We start from the raw sequence: 20,843 nt of genomic DNA on the forward strand, positions 1-20,843 counted from the left end.
TTTATGAGTTGATCATTGGCTTAAAACATCAGCAAACAGCATTCGAGTTTAGACACGTGGGATTTCATATATGCCACGCGATTCTTTTCATACGGATGTAGAGACACACAAAAGGCTAATCGACATTCCATGAACAAATGCCAACATTTCAAACGTCACTGGAAAAAACTTATTGGAATAACTAATGTAAATTGTGACATTCCATAGAGTTCTGTTATTTTCTACACTATAACTTACTGTAACACAACCACAAACACCAACCCTAAAATAACTTTACAATTTAAAGCAGCTTTAAAATTATTAAACATTTTTATTGGTTTCACTTGGGCTGTGAAACAATTAATTGCATCCAGAATAAAAGCTTGTGTTCACATAATTTATGTCTGTGTATTGTGCATTTTGAAATTCGAATTTATACACACATAAACATACACTACATGTACACATATTTAGATTATTTACATGTATTTATTTATATTACCAATAATTTTAATTATATATACATATTTATTAATGTTATATAAATTTTTCTTAAATATATGAAGGTATGTGTATGTGTTTATGAATAAAAAATGAATATGTACAGAACACAGACATGTATTATGTAAACACAAACTACAGTCCTAGTTTTTACAGGAGAAATTAGGAGAATTTGCTCATATTTGTCGGGTTTCGCTCACTTTCAGGTAGAAAATATGCTCTTAAAATATAGCTTAATAGGTACACACACACACACACACACACACACACACAGCACAAATGCAGTCATAGTGTCACAGGGATCAGATTATGCTGTTAGCATGAAACCACAAATGAAAGGGATATTTCATAGGTAAACAAAACGTCCCCATATTTACTCGACCTAAAAGCATCTCGACTGAATATGGCTTTCTTCTTGAAGAATTATGCAGTCGAAGTTATAACACCACGTATCGTTTTACTTCCAAGCGGTAGAATGGGAGCCAACTTTTGGAAGCTAAAAACTGCTCGACAAGGCTCCGTGGTCTTAACAAAGGTCTTCTGAAGCAAATCGATGCGTTTGTTTAAGAGAAATATCCATACTGATAAAAAAAGTCGCTTCAAATAGTCGACGCCGATTCACTCCCATTCTACAACTAGTAAGTAAAATGATGCCCAAATTGTTTAATATTTCCGTTTACCAAAATCTGACACGGTTCCACTTCAGTTTTAACCATAATCAATATGCAAGTATGCAAAAAATGCATTGTAAATTGAACCTTCTGGCCTTTTCCATTGCAAATAACTTGCCGAACTCCTGCAACGGAGCTCGTGCTTTGCACAGATGGCTGTAGGCTTTTTTTCCTTCATCTCAGACTTCTTCACCAAAATTCGTTTCCAATACTGACATTATTGGCCTCTTCTGCTAACACTGGAAAGGGCTCGACTGTTTTGAGCTCTCAGGCTAGAAACTTGCTGTTCAAATTGAGAGTGCAATTTGAAGGTGCAGATAGAAATACTCTCCACAGCTGCCCTCAATTCGCAGGGGCGAAATATCACTACGCGATACATGCTCTGTTCAAATAATCCGAGTGCTGATGAAAACGGTCCATATCCGTATTTGAAAAGGCATTTCAGGCAGTCCAGCACGCAGGCCGATGTCAAACAGCCGACTAAAAAATGCTTGTTCACGTTCGATTACGCAGTCTGGTTTAACATGGCGTTTGCCAGCGGCTCGTGAAACTGTCACTCTGTCAGTCAAAGCTGGCTGCTGGAGATTGCCAGTGTGGAGAGAGTGCTCTTTAATGATGGTTTGTTAGCGTAACAGAGCATGTTTAATGCCATTAGCCCAGCAGCGACGCTTCGTAACATCCCTGCCGTTATAGCGCCTGTTTCAAACCCTCCGCATTACTAGCTACAATTAACTCTACCCAGATCCCCACTTTTTCCCTCTAGGTGACAGGAAATGACACATTCTTTCACCACAATCATGACCGTCAGGATTTTGGCAGCAGGGCAACCGGTTTGAGGTTCCAGAGCTCCACTTTGAGACCAGAGTGTTGTGACCCCACCACTGGACAGAAATGAAACAAATAGAGCTGTTATCAGTGTCCAGACCGGGCTTAGAGCTTCTAGAAGGGTCTGCTTGAATTATGTCCAGTCTAGCGGGATGAAGAGTGGGTCTGAGTAGTGCTAAAAGAACACAGCTGCTCCTCGTTCACGCCGGGCTTACGGAGATAAGGGCACTCGCTCTATCAGCCAAAGCTGCTATGTATACACTTCATGGAGATTAGTTTGCACATGTGCAACATCTGTTAAGTACACAATGAGGGACAACAACTGAAAGAGCTACTTGCTCATTTATTTGGGCTTTCTATGGATGGTGAAATGTGCTATCTAATGTGTGCAATGCACGGTTTGCATTGATATAAAAAACAATGACCATTCGGACGTGAAACGTGAATAGTTGGTGGGTCGCCTGAATGACCGGTCGACTAATCTGTTTTAGGGAAGTCCTGAATAATTGTTATACGTTCACCTGACCCTACACAGATGCGTTTCTCGGGGGCATTCACATATCTGTGATTAAAACTAGCTGGATGGAGAATGACAAAATGGATGTCTCGAGAGACCTTCTTAAAAGTTTGATTCAAAATTTTTAAAATGCAACAGGCTCCGAAAACACCATCGACACAAATGTTTATCTCCATGTGTGTGTGCTAAAAAGAGAATAATTCAAGAAACGTCCCTGAGAGGTTTTAATCATGCAAACCGTCCAACAGCTAAAGCACAGCATGTTCAAAGCATGCTTATTAGCCCCAAGTTATGAAAACTTCAAAAAAAAATGCAAGAAAATTAAAAGGAAAAAATGATCAACTCACCAAGCGACCGTCTGTATATAAGGCGTCAAATTCACTGCATATATGTATGAGAAAACTCCCATGTCTGTGCTCTTAATCAGAAGCATCAGTTAGTATGGTGATTGCTCACATGATTTGATGTTTCCTGATGTAGGACCTTTAACCTGTCCGCATTCATCAGCATTTCCTTCCTGTGCCTCATCTGCGGCTCTCTATTGCGCTACTAAATCAACTTGCGGCACCAAATAATGAACTTTTCTTTGCTGTTTAAAGACTGCGGTGTTTCCATTCTACTTGATCTTTCATTACAAAGCCCTGTTACCTGATCAAAAAAAACATTTCCAGTTCAATTCCGAATCACAAGAAGATCAACATGGAGAGCTGTATTGTGAGCTGACTGGATCTGGAGCTGCAGTATGCAGTTCATGTCGGCTGCTGTTCTTTGGACGACTTTGATGCGTGCTGATTGCACGCCTTTGAAGTAATGTTTCCTTTTACTGCAAAGGCAGCTGTAGGTATCCGAGTTTTACATTGTATTGGCTCTTTTTTAAATGAATCCATATGGGTCATGATCTCTCTCTCTCTCTCTCTCTCTCTCTCTCTCTCTCTCTCTCTATGTGTGTGTGCCTATATATTTTATATTTATAGATGGTGTAAATATATTCATACTTTATATTAATAGCAATAAAAAGTACAGTTTCTACATCACATTTCATCACAATTTCACAATATTTTTTATAATTGAATTACTATGTAAGTAATTATATAGTTTGGGGACTAATCCAACATAAAGCAAATAAAACAATGTGATTTGCATATTGTACAGTATAACGATACAATTGTGAATGCATGAATTATGAATTAGAATTGTATATGGGAGAGAGAGAGGGAGACATCCTTTGTACAATACTTGTACAATTCTTGTAATTTGCACAGTATTTGCAGATCAAAAGCAACAAGTCGAGGAAAGAATTATAAAAACACATGACATAAAAATGTAAAAATGCCTCTTTTATAATTGAGAAATATAAATTTCAAAAAATCATCAATGAATAGATTTAATTTCCTATTACATGAAATGGCACAGTATAGACCATTAATCTTTGTGTAGAGTTTTTCCAGCCTGCTATCATCAACCAGATGGCAATTTCCTTACAATTACAGGCGTAAAATTATTATAAAATTGACCATCTTGCTTCAGTGGTCGGTCAGGTGGTGAGATGTAAGTAAATATTTGCATCACATTACAGTTGACAGTGTGGAGACCTCGAGATAATGAGGTGTGTAAAAATGACAGCCTTTGCAAACAATTAATTTCCTATGGAAAAATATTGAACTGAATATAAATTATCAGTCCTGTGATGACATTTATATACACATGCACACACAAAGCTGCGTATATTCACAACCCCCCACCACAAACAGCAGCAGCCACAGGGCCCTCAGGAAGTGCAGTGTTTCCCAGTAAACACACTCTCTGTTGTGTGAATGATAAAGGTGTTTGAGTGAATCGAGCCGACTGCTCATCCCTCACACAAAACCGACACAGGCGCTGTCGCTACACCGCCGAGGTTAGTTCACGACCCTCATGGAAAAACAATGTGTCTCGATTTAGCCTTCGGAGACACCATAAAACCGTGGCCATTCAGCCATGGCATGGGATGAAATCAAACTGCTGGCGTACTTTCATGTCTTTTTGTTCTTTTCTCTTCCTTCATGTTTTTGGTCTTTCTGACCGGTTGAGCAACAGATACCTCTACAACTGGATGGATTGTAGTGAGTTTAAAGCCAGGAGGCAAAAGTTTGTTTTCCAAAATGGTGTCTTAACCGAGACAACTGGAGCACTGCTGGAGATTTGGAAGAAACGCTTGTGTTGCTTTCTTTCAGAGAGACTTTGATTGATGCTTAGAGAGGAAATGGATTGCCGTCACTAATTGCAGAATAAATGAAATGTCATTAGTTATGGGTGAACCCAAGGTCAAAAATGAACTTTTCGTCACACCCGTCAATGGCTGGTGAAGCGAGATTTTTTCACGAATCACAATTTTCTCAGCGGTCATGAAAGTTCAAATTCATTTATTTAAATAAGTTATACTGTAATACGTTTTCAATACAATGAAAATATTGAATTTGTTACAACCAATTACAAAAAAGTAGATCATGCAATTTACTGTAACACTATCATTTTCTGCTTTTCAGAAAGACTTTTAGACTTCTCTTTAGCAACACAAGTGGGATAATGAACACTTATCAAAACCACATATTTATATTACTGTTCTAAAACATGTCAGAGTGAAACAAAGAGACTTTGTGTCTTCATTGTGGCATTCGCAGGAATGTTTCTATTGTGATTTTGTGGACAAAATCACCCGTCACTACAAAATGACAGTAAATGCATGAGCGTAAACAGTCGTGATGTGTCCGTACGTGCTCCGGCGGATTGCATGCTGTTTTATGTCTGCAAGCCGTTTTTGATGTGCCGAGCGCATTAGAGCCCTGGCTAGCATTATTAACGGCGCACTCATTGTGCAACGGCAGCTTTTTTCCTGTGTGATCTTTCGCAACATCTCATTCTCATAAATCTCACCTCGTATCTTCCCGTGGCCGGGGTCTATTACCAAAGCACTGATATCAATAACTCGTGAGGACCGGAGGACAACAGCTATGGCTGCCAGCATAACCTCGGAGCATTTGTAACTGAAAGGAAATGGCAACGGTCAATCGTTTCCATTTCTATATTCAATGTGAAAGCCATACTATAGAAGCCTTATAGAAGTAACTCTTTAATAATATAAAGCAAGCCTGGCGCTTTATCAGCGCTCTCACTCAAAATCTTTTCCTCTCGCTAAATATATTTAAGCACCTGGTTATTGTTGAAAAGTAATTGTTGTACAGATTTTCTGAATGTATTTATCTCTATAGTGCATTTAATCACACGTCCAATTAAAGTGGCGCTATCTGAAAAAGCATTAGAGGAAGCAGGACGCACTAAACTACATATATTAGATATATTAGAACGCTTCTAGGATGAAAGGCTTTAGTTTTCATCTAATTGCTTATTAAGCATTTTTGTAAAGCTACCTAACACAATTAGATGTGTGTATTTAAAACAGCTCTGTGCGTGTTGCAACACACGTATAGTAGCGGACCCACCTAGAATGAGCTGCCGAAAAAGCTCTGCTGATTTCTGCAGAACCTGCAATGACGGTCTTTCACAAAGAATTACATGTTACTTAAATCTTGAATGTTGTTTTTCCATCACAAAATATCATGCTAAGAGTACATTTTCATTTTACAAACTCACTTGTTGCCATTCTGCAAAGCTCCATTTACATTCCTGCAAACTGAAATGTTACAATTCATGGCCTACCTAATATTAATAATAATAATACTCAATCTAACAAATTAGAATTATCTTTGCAAAAAGATTTTCCATGAAAATCGGTGCAGAAAATGTGGATAAAAATGTATATAATTTGGCCCTGCACCTTAAGCACTATGTCCTGTGTGCAGCCATACTTGAATGTATACGTGTTTGCATTCGCAGCCGGCGTCCTCCGTGAATGAATTTCTGCGCTCTGAATTGCTGGGCCAGTCTTACTAAGCCGGTTAAGATATTTACAGGATTTGCATTGTTGTTGACACATTTTTCTTAATCTCATTAAGACGGCGCCTGTGACCGCCTCGCATGAACATAAGAAGAGAAAAGGTGGACGCTGCACTCTGCCCTGCACTTTACCAAGCAGAAAATTACTCCCGGAGGACTCTATCACCTCCTATGATTCAGCAAAAAACAACGGATAAAAAACGAGAGCAAGTGGCCTTTGTTTCTTATAGTCGTACAAGTAATACAGTAGAAGTGCTTTACTGGAAATGTCTGAACACAATAAATCCGACTTGACTCGCGGTCACGATAACAGAAAAATGTTGTGGATTTACAAGGCGGAAACACACACACACAGAATCGTAAGCTCTTGAACTGAACGTGCCTCTGTGAGGCTTTCCAGTACTTAAAAAAAACTGAAACTATCAGGACAGGGAAGTTCTTGCTTCTTTCCGGTCGAATCCTTTCATGTAACTTCACAGCCTCTTAAAAAACGAGGCGAGTCGAGATGCTAGAACCTTCTCTGCTGCAGCACGGGCTAAGGGTAGCGCAACAGCTCCCTTGCTCACAGCAGGAACATCTCTCTCATATCTGCTGTGCAATTTTTGATTAAAGCCGCCCGAAATAATGAAATAATCAAAGGGGAGGCGCATTAAAACCTCAGTCAGGGAGCAGTGGAAATGACACCACAAATAGTCTGACCCAGCCGTTGGTTGTTTCTCCTGTAGTCAGGGCTCACCCTCCCCTCTCTCTGCCTCTTCCCATGAACCCCTGTGGCGTGCAGATGCGTGAGGAGCTTCAAACTAGCTTAAAACAGATCCAAATAGAGAAGCAGGTGCCATTTGATGGCAACAAGGCTGCAACCAACACAAGAGACAGAACACTTTCTGCTAGATCTAACTTTGTATGATTGTTATATAACGCACTTAATTGACATGATTGTGCACTATACATATTTCTTGACAGTGCAAAGCCTCCCACACCTTTAGATTTTTCCAGTTGTTTGTGATAACTAGAAATATAAAAGCAAATCTTATACTTAAAAAACAAATGTATAGTATAATGCAATGTAAATCGCTTTGGATAAAAGCGTCAAATGCCTAAATGTAAGTGTAATCACTACAGATACACTTCTAAAACTTTTTCAGAACTTTTTGTGTTGTGTTTTCCATCACCTGAAATCACAGTATGAAGAAATGGGACATTTCCATTAAAACAGAATGAGAAACCAGATATTTTGTTAGGACTATTAATAAAATAATATTATCATTAATAATAATAATAATAAATGTCTTTAATACTGCATAAAATCCTACATAATGTAAAGCACATTCTGTGAATATATAACATGTACCTATAATAAAAAGGTCATGTTAAAAATTGAAATCATAGTGAAATTAATGGTTGAAATCTAACTCAGAAGTTTATTATCTCACAATTAGATTTTGAGATGTTTTCACATACTGGGTTATATATATATATATATTTATTTTATTACTACATGTAAATCTAATATTCTTTTTTTTATGTAAACAAACACAATATGCCTTTTTAATGGCCTTGGTGTGAACACTGATGTGTGTGTGTGTGTGTGTCTTTCTCTTTTCATTCGTTCCCTCCAGGGGAGTGAGCAGGTGTCCAGTGACCCTGAAGAGGGAGACACGGGTGGGCATGCAGTGAAGCGCATCCCAGTCTCAAATGTCCCCTGGAGACTAGGGACAAAATATCTCTCCTTTGTTAGTGGCCATCTCTCACCTACCCTCTCCCTTCCCTCTCCCTCTTTCTTTATGCCGCATTGTGCTCAGGTGTTTCTCCCGAACCCCTTCTCCATTACAGGATATTAAGTCCAAAGAGGCCGAGGCTGAGCACGTCTTTCTCTTAGTGTACTCCCTAATAGAGTTTAAGGGTGAACTTGGAATTGTGGGAACGGAATTGAGATCCTTTCACTAGAACCGCGTCTGACGGCAGTACACGCACCTCTTTCGCTTCCACTCTCGGCTTCTGCTTGACAAATCCCGCTTTTTTTCCATACGGAATTAACCTCCATTGAGTTTCGAGTCAAAAGGCGCTGTCGCACGGGGCAGCGGCCCATTCGCGCAAACACAATCAACCTCCGAGGCGACAAGCGGTAGAAAAGGGAGCCGGGGTAAAAAAACCCAAACAGTGTGTCAATCATGTGGACACACTTTCTTCCACGGTGACGCCAGGCACATGTAAACAGGAAGTCTTTTGATATGGCTGGGGAAAGCATTTTTCAACATTCACGTCAAGAGGCTTGGGGAGACGGTAGCTGACGGTATTACCAAAGATGTTGTAATGGAGTGAAGCGGGACACAGTAAGGACAGAAGGCATTATATTCAATGTCTCCTCGCGGACTCGCTAACAGCGCCTGCAGCTGTCTCTTGTTAGGACTTAAGCCTCAACAACTGTTACATATGCCACAATTCAATGAGACAATTATGAAAAACCCACACAGAGTTCTGTTACGTGTCAACACCAGCGCATACGACAGTCTAAACAAATGCTTTCCAAAAGCTGTTTATCAAAGCAGACTTCTGAGGCATCAAATGCACGTCATCTGTGCGGACTGGGGAGTGTTGTAACATGTTATCAATGAAATGTCTGGTTTCACGGAGTTTAAATATTTGATGTAACATTCACATATTTATGTCATTTGAACATGTTTAGCAGTCTACTACTTTTATATGAACAACTTAGTGTTAAGTGAAAAAAGTGCTGTAGTCAAAAACCTCCCCACTAATAGGTAGTTTAAAAAAATCCTATTTACAGAAAGCACATATTTGCATTTAAACAAGAAAATAAATGTGAAATATAGGACAACTGCATCCATTTCTTTTTACGATAACAATAATTAACTTCACTAAAAAAAGCTTTTTTCCCAGAGATAAATGTCAGAAAGTAGTTTTACAATCTTCCCCATCTGGGGTGCGGTTCCCGAACAACGATATAACTCTCTGCTCATAGTACGATGCATGGTTGGGTAAATTAACAATGTAGTTACGACTGTTTCCCGAAACGTATTAACCGTGTCGGAGATCCATTGTTCGAACTAAGTTGGTTCAGCAATCTAGGTAATGACGCCACACAGCTGGTGGAGTAATGACATCTACTAATAAATACGTTCAGATCGAATTCATTCTTGCTGTAAATAACATACATTGCATTTAAAGGCGGTTTTTGTAATCAAATCTGTTGTTTTATTTCCCGATATTTTATTCATTTATAAGTGAATATACTTATAAATGAATATACTTCCTACGTCATTCTGCCCAGGGATTCCCCAGGGTCCTAGAGCACACAGGTTGGGTGCGCATGCGCACTTTGCTATTTTCTTGACAAACTTAAAGATGTAAAATTAAATTGGTATATATTTAAAATGATGGGTATGGTAGGCGCTGGACCATAGTTGGCTAGCGATGCTTTTGGGAAACACACACCTGGTCAGTCATGACATTTTTGTATATTGAACATGAAAATCATTTATGGAGGTTACATATGACATTGAACAAGAGAGCTGGTTGATTTTACATACATAATAACTTACTTGTCAAAATATTTTTTTTCATGAAATGGACCGTTTACAATCCAATGTAAATAAGCTTCTTTCTACAGCAAAAATGAGTTGTTTATTATCCGTCACTTAGGTACTTAATGAGTAAATTACAAAATAATATTATGAGCTTTGTCTTACATTTGATATGCATGAGAGAAAAGCATATCACATGCCGATACGCACACGACAAGGGCTGCTTTTACAAATATTAACTACATTATAGAAAGAGAATTAAAAATAGTAGAATAAGCTCCCATTGGAACGTGTGTGTTCACAGCTCCCGTCATCAGAGATATGAGTCGCTCCACACATTCATCTCATAATGGAAGCAAATATAACAATCCTACACACTCAGCGCTTTGCCTTTCTTAATTAAGCCAAAAGGTGTTAATGAAAGTGATTAGATAAGGTCTTCTTAAAGGTTGTGTGCGCACAATACCTGTTAGTCCCAGGAATTTTAATAAATGAGAAGAAGTGACAGAAGAGCGTGTGGAGGAAAGATAATGAAAAAATCAGCTCCTCATTTACTTTATTTGACTTAAAAATGGCTTTCCTTTACATCGCTGTCAGCAGCTTCAATTCGCATTTCAATTCAGGAGCATACAAACAATATAAATAAACAACTCAATTTATTTTCCATTGGAACAACAAAAAAACAAATCTAAAATATTTTTGCGTAGTAAAAATATAATCAAAAAAGTGTGTGAGGGCGTGATGACGTCTCCCCTGCCGAGACCCCAGAATGGCAGCGGAAGTGTGGCGGGGGGCCCAGAGGAAACCTGTCACCTGAGCATTCTTTGAACCATCACAGCTGCTTTGTGCGAATGAACTGCAGAACCCAAGTAAAAAGGGGAGCGAGAGAGCGAGATCGACGCTGCCATCACTTCTCCAAGTTTCAAGCATGATCAAATTTGCACATCAAACCGCCAGGGCCTGTTAACCAGCCATTGTGTGCGATCGCTCATGCGAGTGGCGCATTCCAACGATGGCTAGGTAAGGTCTCCTAGCGCCCGGCACAAAGGTGGGCCTTTGATTGGGCCTCTTGAAGGTCCCCTCGGGGCAGAGGAAAGCAGTGGTACAGGTACAAAGAGTAAACGCAAATGTATTGACTTCATCGTGCAAGATATTGACTTTTGCAGCCAGTCATGATAAAAGAGTGTTATAATCAGAATGTTAGGCAAGGGAGGTGTGACAGGTGTGCAGAATCAGTGTAAAGCCGACTTGTGATGAGACTGCAGTTTGAAGACGTTTAGAAAAGGAAACCTTTTTTTGTGTCGTTTACTGAAAGAATAAAACAGGATCATGTGAGATGTAAGCAGGATCCAAAATAACCCCCGCCAAGCACAAAATGTTTGGTGAGCTCAAAACAGCTTCAGGTTGATTTTTAAATGAAATATTTTAACAAAATATAACGTGTAAATACAGAACAAGTTAACAAGTTATTTTAATGTTTGCTGATGTAGACAATGTGAATTATTTACATCAAAATACAAATAAACCATAAACCCAAAAAACAATAATACAACCACCAATCATAATAAAATTATTATTATAATTATTATTATAGGTATTATTATTATCATTAATAATAATAATAGTCCTCTAAACATTGGCAAGCGTGTCGAAAAGTTAATTCTGGACCCTACATACATGTGTGCATCAGATGAAAGTTTCCCTGTTCGCGCTGGTTAAATCTGGATTGAAAGAATGAAGAGAACTCAAGTGAGCCTCCACTTACCATTCTCACTGTCTGACTTGTTCTCATGCTCCGTGTCGGTCAAGGTCAGTGCCGAGTTGGAGCGACTGGACAAGCAGGAGTTGCGGCCGGACTTTACACCCCTGCCCCAAAGGCGCATCGCACGCTCTGGTGACATCACCCTCTCGTTCTCATTGTCCACATCTGAGCCTGCGCCAACAGAGTAGCCACGGTGGGGGAGTCCCATCTCGGCGCAGAAGGCCAGGCCACGGCGCGTGGCTGGTTCACATATTCCCAGCTGCCTCAGGTTAAAGTTCTGCCCTGTAGGACATAAACATGTATATTTACACAGTGAGAATATATAAACACACACATATAACACTTGGAATAATAAAATGCTACGGTATACCAAAAACACAGTGAGAGTTACTCAACATGGCCTAGTTAAATAGAAGAAACAATCAATCAAAGAGACACAGAGAAGAGGCTCTTTAAAAGTCTGACTGGGGTTTTCTACACTTATTTCTGCCATGTGCTATTTTTGTATCACGAGAATGAAAAAAATAAATGAGAGACCACTAATTCCCCGGATGCCCCTTCCAAACACACACAATTTTAAGTATACGAGGATAAGAAAATTGAGTTTTCTCACTGGAGGGAGTCCATTACTCGCCGAGTGGACGTCATGATAAGCGGTTTTCAATGTGGGAGTGAACCGAACAATTCCACAATGTATGCGTATGTGTGTGTGTGTGGGGGTGGCTCAGGTACGCTTTCTTTAGGGTGAGGGAAGCCCATAGAGCATTGGTAAAACACAAGCTGACAGATAAATGGGCTTTGCTGGCAACCGGGGAGCCATTTGTGGAGCGTTGAGCAATGAAAAGATCCACAGCTCCAAAGAAAAGGGAAGGGGAAAAGAAAAATAAAGCTGTAAATCGATAGTGCAATCTATCTTTTTTGTTATTGGTTTCTTCCTTTTTTAAGCATGGGAGATTGTGTTAACTGACCCAAAGCCTACACAGAAAGTAGAGCTGCTGTGAACGACTCCCTTTCTTAAAACACACACAAGCAAACGCAAATGCGTGCGCACACACACACACACACACACACACACACACACACACTACACAGAAGGCAAGCTAACACCCCATGTGTGCAACAAAGAGACTATCAAGTCTCATCAGACAGTCATATAACTGCAGACTTAGCAGTCTGCCCCACAATGCACTGCAAATATGAGTCCTGATCGGTTTTTGGAAGCACAGAAATAAACACAGATGTCTGCTTAAGAGACTCTGTCATGCAGACAAGCTCTTGCCCATTGAAAAAAAGTCGCCATGATTTATAACCATTGGAAAGAAAAAAAATACAAATGAGATTTTTCCAGTTGTTTCTCCTATGAAATTAAGACTTTTGGCTGAAAATACCCCACAAATCTCTTGTCTCCTCTGTTCTAGCAGCGATCTCGATAATGGATGTCTCTAGCTGTGCTGAGATTTTCGATTCTATCAATGACTGCAAATAAAAGTCAGATATGTCATCGCGAATGTCTCATCACATTCTTTAAGGACTGAATTATCTGAGCAGTTCAATCCACATTTGATGGTTCTATCTATACCATTTCGATTGTCAAAATGGTTTCGATTTGTATTTCTCCTAAGGACTTGAGCATGAAACATCTGGGACAAGGTTGGTAATTGAAATCAAACATAACTGAGATCTCTTAAATCTCAGAGCTATACGCTTTCATTTAGATAAGTGCAAGACTTGCTGCAGTTACAACAGAAAATTATAAATGAAGTAGAATTGTAAAGTATTTGTAAGAGTAAAAATGAAGTAAAAAACACAAACAAAAACAAGCATGGCACCAGACACGATTTCTAAATGAACCCAGGGCATACTTAAGAGTTAAAACTTCATTAAAAAAGCATAAAAATAGCTAAACGTGTTTAATATGGAAAAGTGTGTATTCTGGCTGTGAAAGGTGGGCTGCCACTTGACTAATTGTTATTCTTTAGCACCATGTATGTTGCTTGGCAAGTCTGGTTGTGCTAAGTGAGCTTGAAAATGAGCTTGAAAAATGTGTTTCGCAGTGAGACGGATGATGTCTTCTCCGAGCACCTTCTGCACGTATTTTGGAAGGATGCAGATAAACTGCAGCAATTAGCTGCGAGAGGGAACGCGACGGCAACACGTCTAAACAGCCGTTTACACGCTTTTTAAAACTGTTTTAATGAAGTGACTGCAGTCTCTAGGGCTGTGTACTGTTTCATACTGAGAGAAAACCGCTGCAGATATGAGGGATTATTTATATCCACGTCATGTCAGCACGGGGAGAATGACAAGACATAGCTGATTTTCTCTAATCCACACGTCGAATTACTTATTCTAAGACTATTTCTGCGGTGTGTGGAGTTGACGGGGGAATAAAGTCACTTTCAGTATACTAGTGTCTACAGAGTTTCCACCATTTGGCAATCTCACAATTAAAATCAAATTAGTTTTTGCAATGAAATTGACTGAGATGGATGTTATAAATACCGGTGCCGTTTAAGACATGATAAAAAACAACAGAAATGTACGTGCACACAAACATGCAGAAACTGTGTGAGACACAGATGAGAAAACATCTTCATCATGCCATTGTGTGTACTTAAGCTATTCTTAATGAAAAAATCATTGTAATAATAATTATTATACGTGATAATGATTGAATATTATATACTGCATAGCATAACATATATGAGTATAGATGTAAAATATGAACAGCCTACACATTACATTTTTATTTAGCTCTAAACTAAAAATCTAAATGCATGAATAAAATAAATGTAAATAAAAAAAGTAACTGAAAACCTGTATATTGTGTAAATTGTTTACCTAAAGAAAATAAAAATAAATAGTGTGCTGCTGGGATAAACATCCAAATAAATGATCTACTCAAATATTTCTATATATATATATATATATATATATATATATATATACATATATATACATATATATATATATATATATATATATGAATAAATGCTACTTGTATTTATTTACACACATACAACACCAAAACAGACGAAAACAATTCAAATAAATGTATTTAAAAAATCCACGAAAATTATGTAAAAAAACTAAATATTTTTGGACTCTTAACTTTATATTTGGACACAAGACGATTTTAAAAAAACCCTTTCGATTTAGCACCCACTACGACTTACTGTATTATTCATTTTCCATTCATTTTTTTCTTGATCTAATGATTTGCAAACTCGTGTTCTGTGGAATGAGTGTGTGGAGAAGACGGCATTCCATGGAGGAAGCTTATCTGCCATGGTGATAGGTGTGTGCTGCTCTAAAAACAATGAAGCCCGGAGAACCGCAGCGGCTAAGAAAAAGCTTTCGGCACATTTACAGAACACCAGAAATACTGCTGGAATATATTGCTCCCTAAAACGGATCATTGGTTTTGTAGTTTACAGGCAGATCCTCTTAAACTTAAGTGGTGGGGACTTCAAATAATGCCTTTTTATATCAAAAAGAAAAAACTATAAAAAGTATATTTTGCTAAATAATTACAAATAAGGACGAAAAGCAATATGAATTGAATTATAATATCCTATATAATGAAATACATTTGATGATGTTACACATAAAAAAAGGGTCATTACATATGAAAACCTTATTGAGCCACAAAATTCCATGTTAAAACAATCACTATAAAAGCTGCACATTTTTATGTGATGACTATAAAGACTAAAACAAATACGTAAAATCATCGATCCCTTGCATAAACACAGGAATTAATAAGGGCTATTAACTACAGAAATAATCGGGGTTCCGCTAAAGTTCAATTAAAATCATATAACTTCCAAATGAACAGCGATTAGTGTAGATGAAATTGTACAGGATAAGATAATTGAACAATTACGGCTTTTCTGCTCAAATATTTATGAAGTGTTAATTTGAGTTTGAAAGCAATCAATGAACTGGTAATGACCTTTATGGAACTTTGTAATGGAACTAAACGGCGGTGCTTCCCAGCGAGCCTACAGTATTTCACATCTTCGTAATTCCAATCTGCCATTGATGTGTAATGGCTAATTAACAATTTGGGTTGGCCTGCCTGGTCCTTTATATTTGGTAAATGAATTATCCGCCTTTTCACAGTGGTCTAAAGGCTAGAAATATATCACACGGGAGGAATGATTTTCATGAGGAACGGTGTGCGTGTTAGGGTTAGGGCAGGAGACCGGGGTTAGGTCACGTCCGCCACGGGCTGATTATGGAGAGAGTGTTGAAGGGCCGAGCGCAGTTTCAAGAGCTTAACGGTGTCTGCACTACATCTGCGTGTGCCTTTGCTCTTCCGCCGACTCTCTCTCTCTCTCGCTCCGTGATGGAGTGGGCTAACCTGCATAATGGTTCCAGGCAAGCTGCTCTTTTACCCCCTGCTGTAATCTGGTGTCACTTCCTGTGCTTTCTAAAATAAACACACTCAACAGACAGAGCCTGTAGCGCTCCGGTGACTGATAACAGCTAGACTGACCTTCAGCTTAACACAACACTTACGTTAAGGGCGCGCAAATACAGAGGGTTAACCTCTATCACAACACACAGAACCACAACACCCAGGGAAAAAAACATCTGACCCAAATCTAAGGATTGCGCTAAATCCGCAGTACCGCACTCACCTTTCCTGGTGTATAGTTGGATGAAGCCTTAATGCAGGAGAAACAAACGCAACAAAAAAAAAAACTCCATGACTGCGAGTGAGTTTATAAAACGAGGTTTGTGTGAATGGTTTCGCACCCTCCGCGCACATAATTAGTAATAAAACTGTGGCCGATCGGGGCACATAGCAAACTTCAGAACAGTGCAATAATGCTGTTTATGTTTTTATGGTGCCATTCATTATTGCCAATGGGACACGTGGGCATACGTTAAAAGAGAAACTTCAGATCTGAAAATGAGAGACCGGACGCAGGGGTTTCAGTAATGTTAATCAGAAGAAATGTTTTATTTCTGTGCTCCGTCGCCATTCGGCGTGTGTACATGAATCTAATCTGTTTTCATACTACTTTATTTTTCACTCAAAGAAAATAGTGTGTGCAGTTGTGCCAGACCAAAATTGTATTTCCTGTAATTATGTATAATTATGGTTATATATCAGATATATCATTTTTTTAATGCGATGTGTCCAAAAATGCATTCTTAGCGGACATATCTATGCGAGATCCAAATTTAAAGCGTGCCAACACCTAAATGTAAAATTAAAAACTGGCTTTGGTAAATAAGCTTCTCGCCAGTTGGCTGATGATCTCAACACATGGCAAAACACAACTTAGATTGCATCATATGAGCGATAATCTTACACAAACTAAGACTGTAATCTAACACTAAGTAATTATATTAACAAATAAACATTTATTATTACTACCAAAATTAATTTTACTTCATTGAAAAATTCAGTCTAGGGTGTTTTTTTTACTCTGGACACATCCTTCACATTAAGCCAACGAAACAAAAAATATGAGGAACAAGATCACATTGCATTCTCACGGTTCCATGCAGCATGCAGTTTCACTGAGGTGGCGGAACGACCTGTCGCATATTTGACACAAAAAAGGGTGAACCTCACTTAATCTCACTGTCAAAGGAATTCTTTTTTTTTTTCAAAAAATTATGCAAGATACAGCTTAATGGCCAGCAAAAAAACTATTCACAAGACAAGCGGCGTGAGTTGTTTTTAAAGCGTGCACTTTAAAGCTTTAGGACATGTGACGTCTGGGCCGGCTGATGTGACACTAGTTTCAACAGCTGCGCAGGTGACTCACCTTGCCGGGCGTACTCGTCTGCCTCTCGGTGGACCATCTCTTTGACATGTCCTCCGTACAGCAGTCGTGAGGAGTCGTGATCGAAGGCCTTAAGGGTCTCACTAGAGCTGTAGGATTTCTGGGTGGGCACGCGGCAGTCCTCGCTGTCGCCCGACGAGCCCGTGTAGCGGCGCTCTTTTTCTCTCCTGCTCTTGGTCAGCGAGCAGTAAGGCCTGCGTTCTTTCACATCCATCCTGCCCACATGACGCGGTGTAACGCAACGCAGCAACCAACTGGAGCGCTCTCACTCCACCCAACTGTGAGATTACCGTCGTCTACCTGGAGAAGCGAGAGAAGGAGGGAAAGAGAGAGATTTAAATATCGTGTAAACTAGCCGTCACATAGCACGCTAAGCTGTACATTTAATCTTCCCAGGATTCACAAATCCTCTCCACCTTCTGGACTGTGGTGAGACACCATGAGCATGTCGTCTTTCGTAAGACGACGTCAGAATGTTTCCTCCTGCGTGTGTAGCAGACATTCCTGGAGGTTTTTAATGAAGTGTCAGGTTTTTGTGAATGTGTGTGTGTGTTTGTACTCGGAAAACAAATTGTTTAAAAATAAATCATACATATACTGAACACATATCTGTGACAATATGTCTTAAAAGCATAACACAGTGTGTTAATAATTAACACCTCCTTTCTGAGTGTGTGTGTCTATTGTGCAATAAATAAATATATAAACATAAAAATATATTGTACATATATATTTTTTTATTTAGTGTCAATATTAGACAGCTACGGTAGTAAAGAGGAATCAGTGCAATCTTTTTTTATGCAAATACACAAAAAGTCTTATTTTTCATGCAGTTTCTCACTTAATGAAGGACAAATAATAGTTTCATATTAAATAAATAGCGCTCCTCCATGTATGCAATTTCACAATGAAGTCTTTTTACAGACATTTTAACAATTTAGAAAATAAATTATGAACAGCTGATGAACAGTTTTCAATTCACTGCACAGTTTGAACTTATCAACTTTTGTGCTGCAAGTCATGGAAAAAGAAAATGAAGGACCATGAAAATAATCTAATGACAAGCTATTTCAAAATCATAATGACTGAATAAAAAGCTAATTAAATTGTTTTATTAATTTTATACTTCCAGAAAAATCATTGTGGATATACATCAGAAAGATTCAGTATGTTGCCCAGTCCTAATGCACACACACACAGTACTGTAAGTTGCTGACTTTGTTACTGAAAAGGAATGTATTTTGGGAGTTGATAAGCTTAATAGGACAGGATGGGACTGTGTGTGTGCGTGCGGGTTGTTGCTTAATTGATGGCCGGGTTCTTTAACCTGCTATATGTCAAGAGTTACTGATAACAACGATACAGTAAGCAGAAGACTGAAACAAAATACCGGATAAGAACATCTAAGACGGAAGGTATCGAGAACGGAAGAGTGAAAAAACAGCCAACAACCTTTCATTAAACCCTGCTAGCAAGAATTAATAAAATCTACCTACAACATGCTGGGAATCGAAGAAGAAAAAACGTACAAAACATACGAAAGAAGAAGAAAAACCATTAATGAGAGATGGTGGAGTAATAAATGATGGTGATGGCCCTGGGGTGCGTTTCAAATGTTTATTAGTCCAAAACCCTCTGCTTCTAATTCTGGGTCCTGATAATCGCTGTACTTTCATTTCTTTCTTGGCTGGCCTTCATTTGGATCTTTCCCAACATGCATGCTTCGCTGTTCATGCTGAAACATATTTTTTTCACTCTCCTCTTCCTCTCCTTTTCGTTTTTTTGGCCAGCACCCTTTTTGTTTTTGAACACGTCATGCGTAGGTGATTTCAAAAACCTTCCCTATATGGCCGTGTCAGAGGACTGGAGACAGGCTAGAGGTTGGGGTGTTTTTATACTGTAGGTGAAGAGTGTTATTGGGTGTTTTACATGACAGAGAGAAGAGAGGGAGAGAGGAGAGGGTACATCACACTGTCTGTTAAGTATGAAGGAGCGTTTGAGAGCGTGTGAGTGCTTCCTACACAGATCAACACTCATTGGCTTGTTCTGAAAATAGGCGTGACTTCCTTTGAACCGGGTGTAATGCGATATAGACACTGAACTCACAAATTGGAGCATGCACGCACATGTGTTTTTCTATCCACTGATGTGTATTGTTTTTTTTTATCGAGCCAAACCATCATGCATTTTTAATCATTTCATAAGGACATCATTTAGTGTGTTAAATAAACAATTTTCCTCAGGCGGGACCATTGGCTGGTCTTCACAATGAAGGCAACACACACACACACACAGACATATTGCTCTTCTCCAAGCAAAGCTTAAGTCTAACTCTTGCCAGGCCCATATGTTCATCTTACTGAAGTGTGAATTACCATGTTAACAGAAGTTATCTTTTTTATCCACTATTTATCTTATTACCACCATCGTAAGAAGCAAAACTCTTTAAACTTATTAAGGGAAAAAACATCTATTAAAGCCTTGGACACTTAGTATAAAATATAATTTGTGCTGAAACACAATGTTAATCATCATATCATTTTCTTTATGAAAAGTGAAGAAAAATGTATGAAGGAAAATATATATTTTCTTATCAGATGAATGAACAAAACACCCTTTTGTCTGTGAAGAATACGTGCGACATCATTATCAGATTCTTCATTGGCGTCATAAATGAATTAAGAGCGGCTGATCAAATGCATTATTGGTAATTAAATTCTTAATTAAAAACTGTTGCGGTTCGATGACTAGCACCAAGCTTTAAATAGGCAAACACTGACATCCCTAATACAGCAAACTGTTCGTACAAGAGGACTGTCGAGGTCATTCGAGTGCTGTATGGGGGTCTGGATGTAGAAAAAGAAGAAAAAAATCAGGCCCGTTGAAAGATCATTTATGCTTGCCGTCAGAGAGAGTGAAGATGTTAAATTATCAATGAGGATCTATTAGTGCATCACGCTCCATTAAACAGAGCAGCACCAGTGATGTCCTGCACAAATTTATGAAAATAAATAATTCCAGTTGGGAGAAAAGAAAAACCTCAGTGCAGAGAATCTGAAAGGATAGTTTATTTGTGCATAGAAGAAAAATGGCCGTGCCTTCTAATAAATCAGATAAGCGGTGTCACATAATTTTTAAAACTTTACATTTCCATTTCATATGGAAGACTCATGCTGAGGGTCTGACACTGAGATGTTATTGCAAGCAATATGTATTTATGATAAACAGCGCTAATGGTGGTTCACAGCACAGATGAATGTTCTGCTTTGTGAGAAAAAAGGCCCTCAGACAGCCGGAGGGAAA

The 20,843-nt window shown here is 38.8% G+C and overlaps 1 protein-coding gene across 1 annotated transcript in view; it reads right to left on the minus strand.

The window, feature by feature from the left end:
* Window positions 1–17,754, minus strand: part of tenm3 (teneurin transmembrane protein 3) — a gene marked incomplete at its 5' end in the record, with an annotated part of 193,533 nt that extends 175,779 nt beyond the window's left edge. The window contains 2 exons of the mRNA XM_079462768.1: window positions 11,737–12,015; window positions 17,523–17,754. Of these exons, the coding sequence (XP_079318894.1) occupies window positions 11,737–12,015; window positions 17,523–17,754 (511 nt within the window). The remainder of the gene's footprint in view (window positions 1–11,736; window positions 12,016–17,522) is intronic.
* Between the last annotated feature and the right edge of the window lie 3,089 nt (window positions 17,755–20,843).

The sequence above is a fragment of the Barbatula barbatula genome (assembly GCF_947034865.1).
Source record: "Barbatula barbatula genome assembly, chromosome: 8".
NCBI classification, from domain to species: domain Eukaryota; kingdom Metazoa; phylum Chordata; class Actinopteri; order Cypriniformes; family Nemacheilidae; genus Barbatula; species Barbatula barbatula.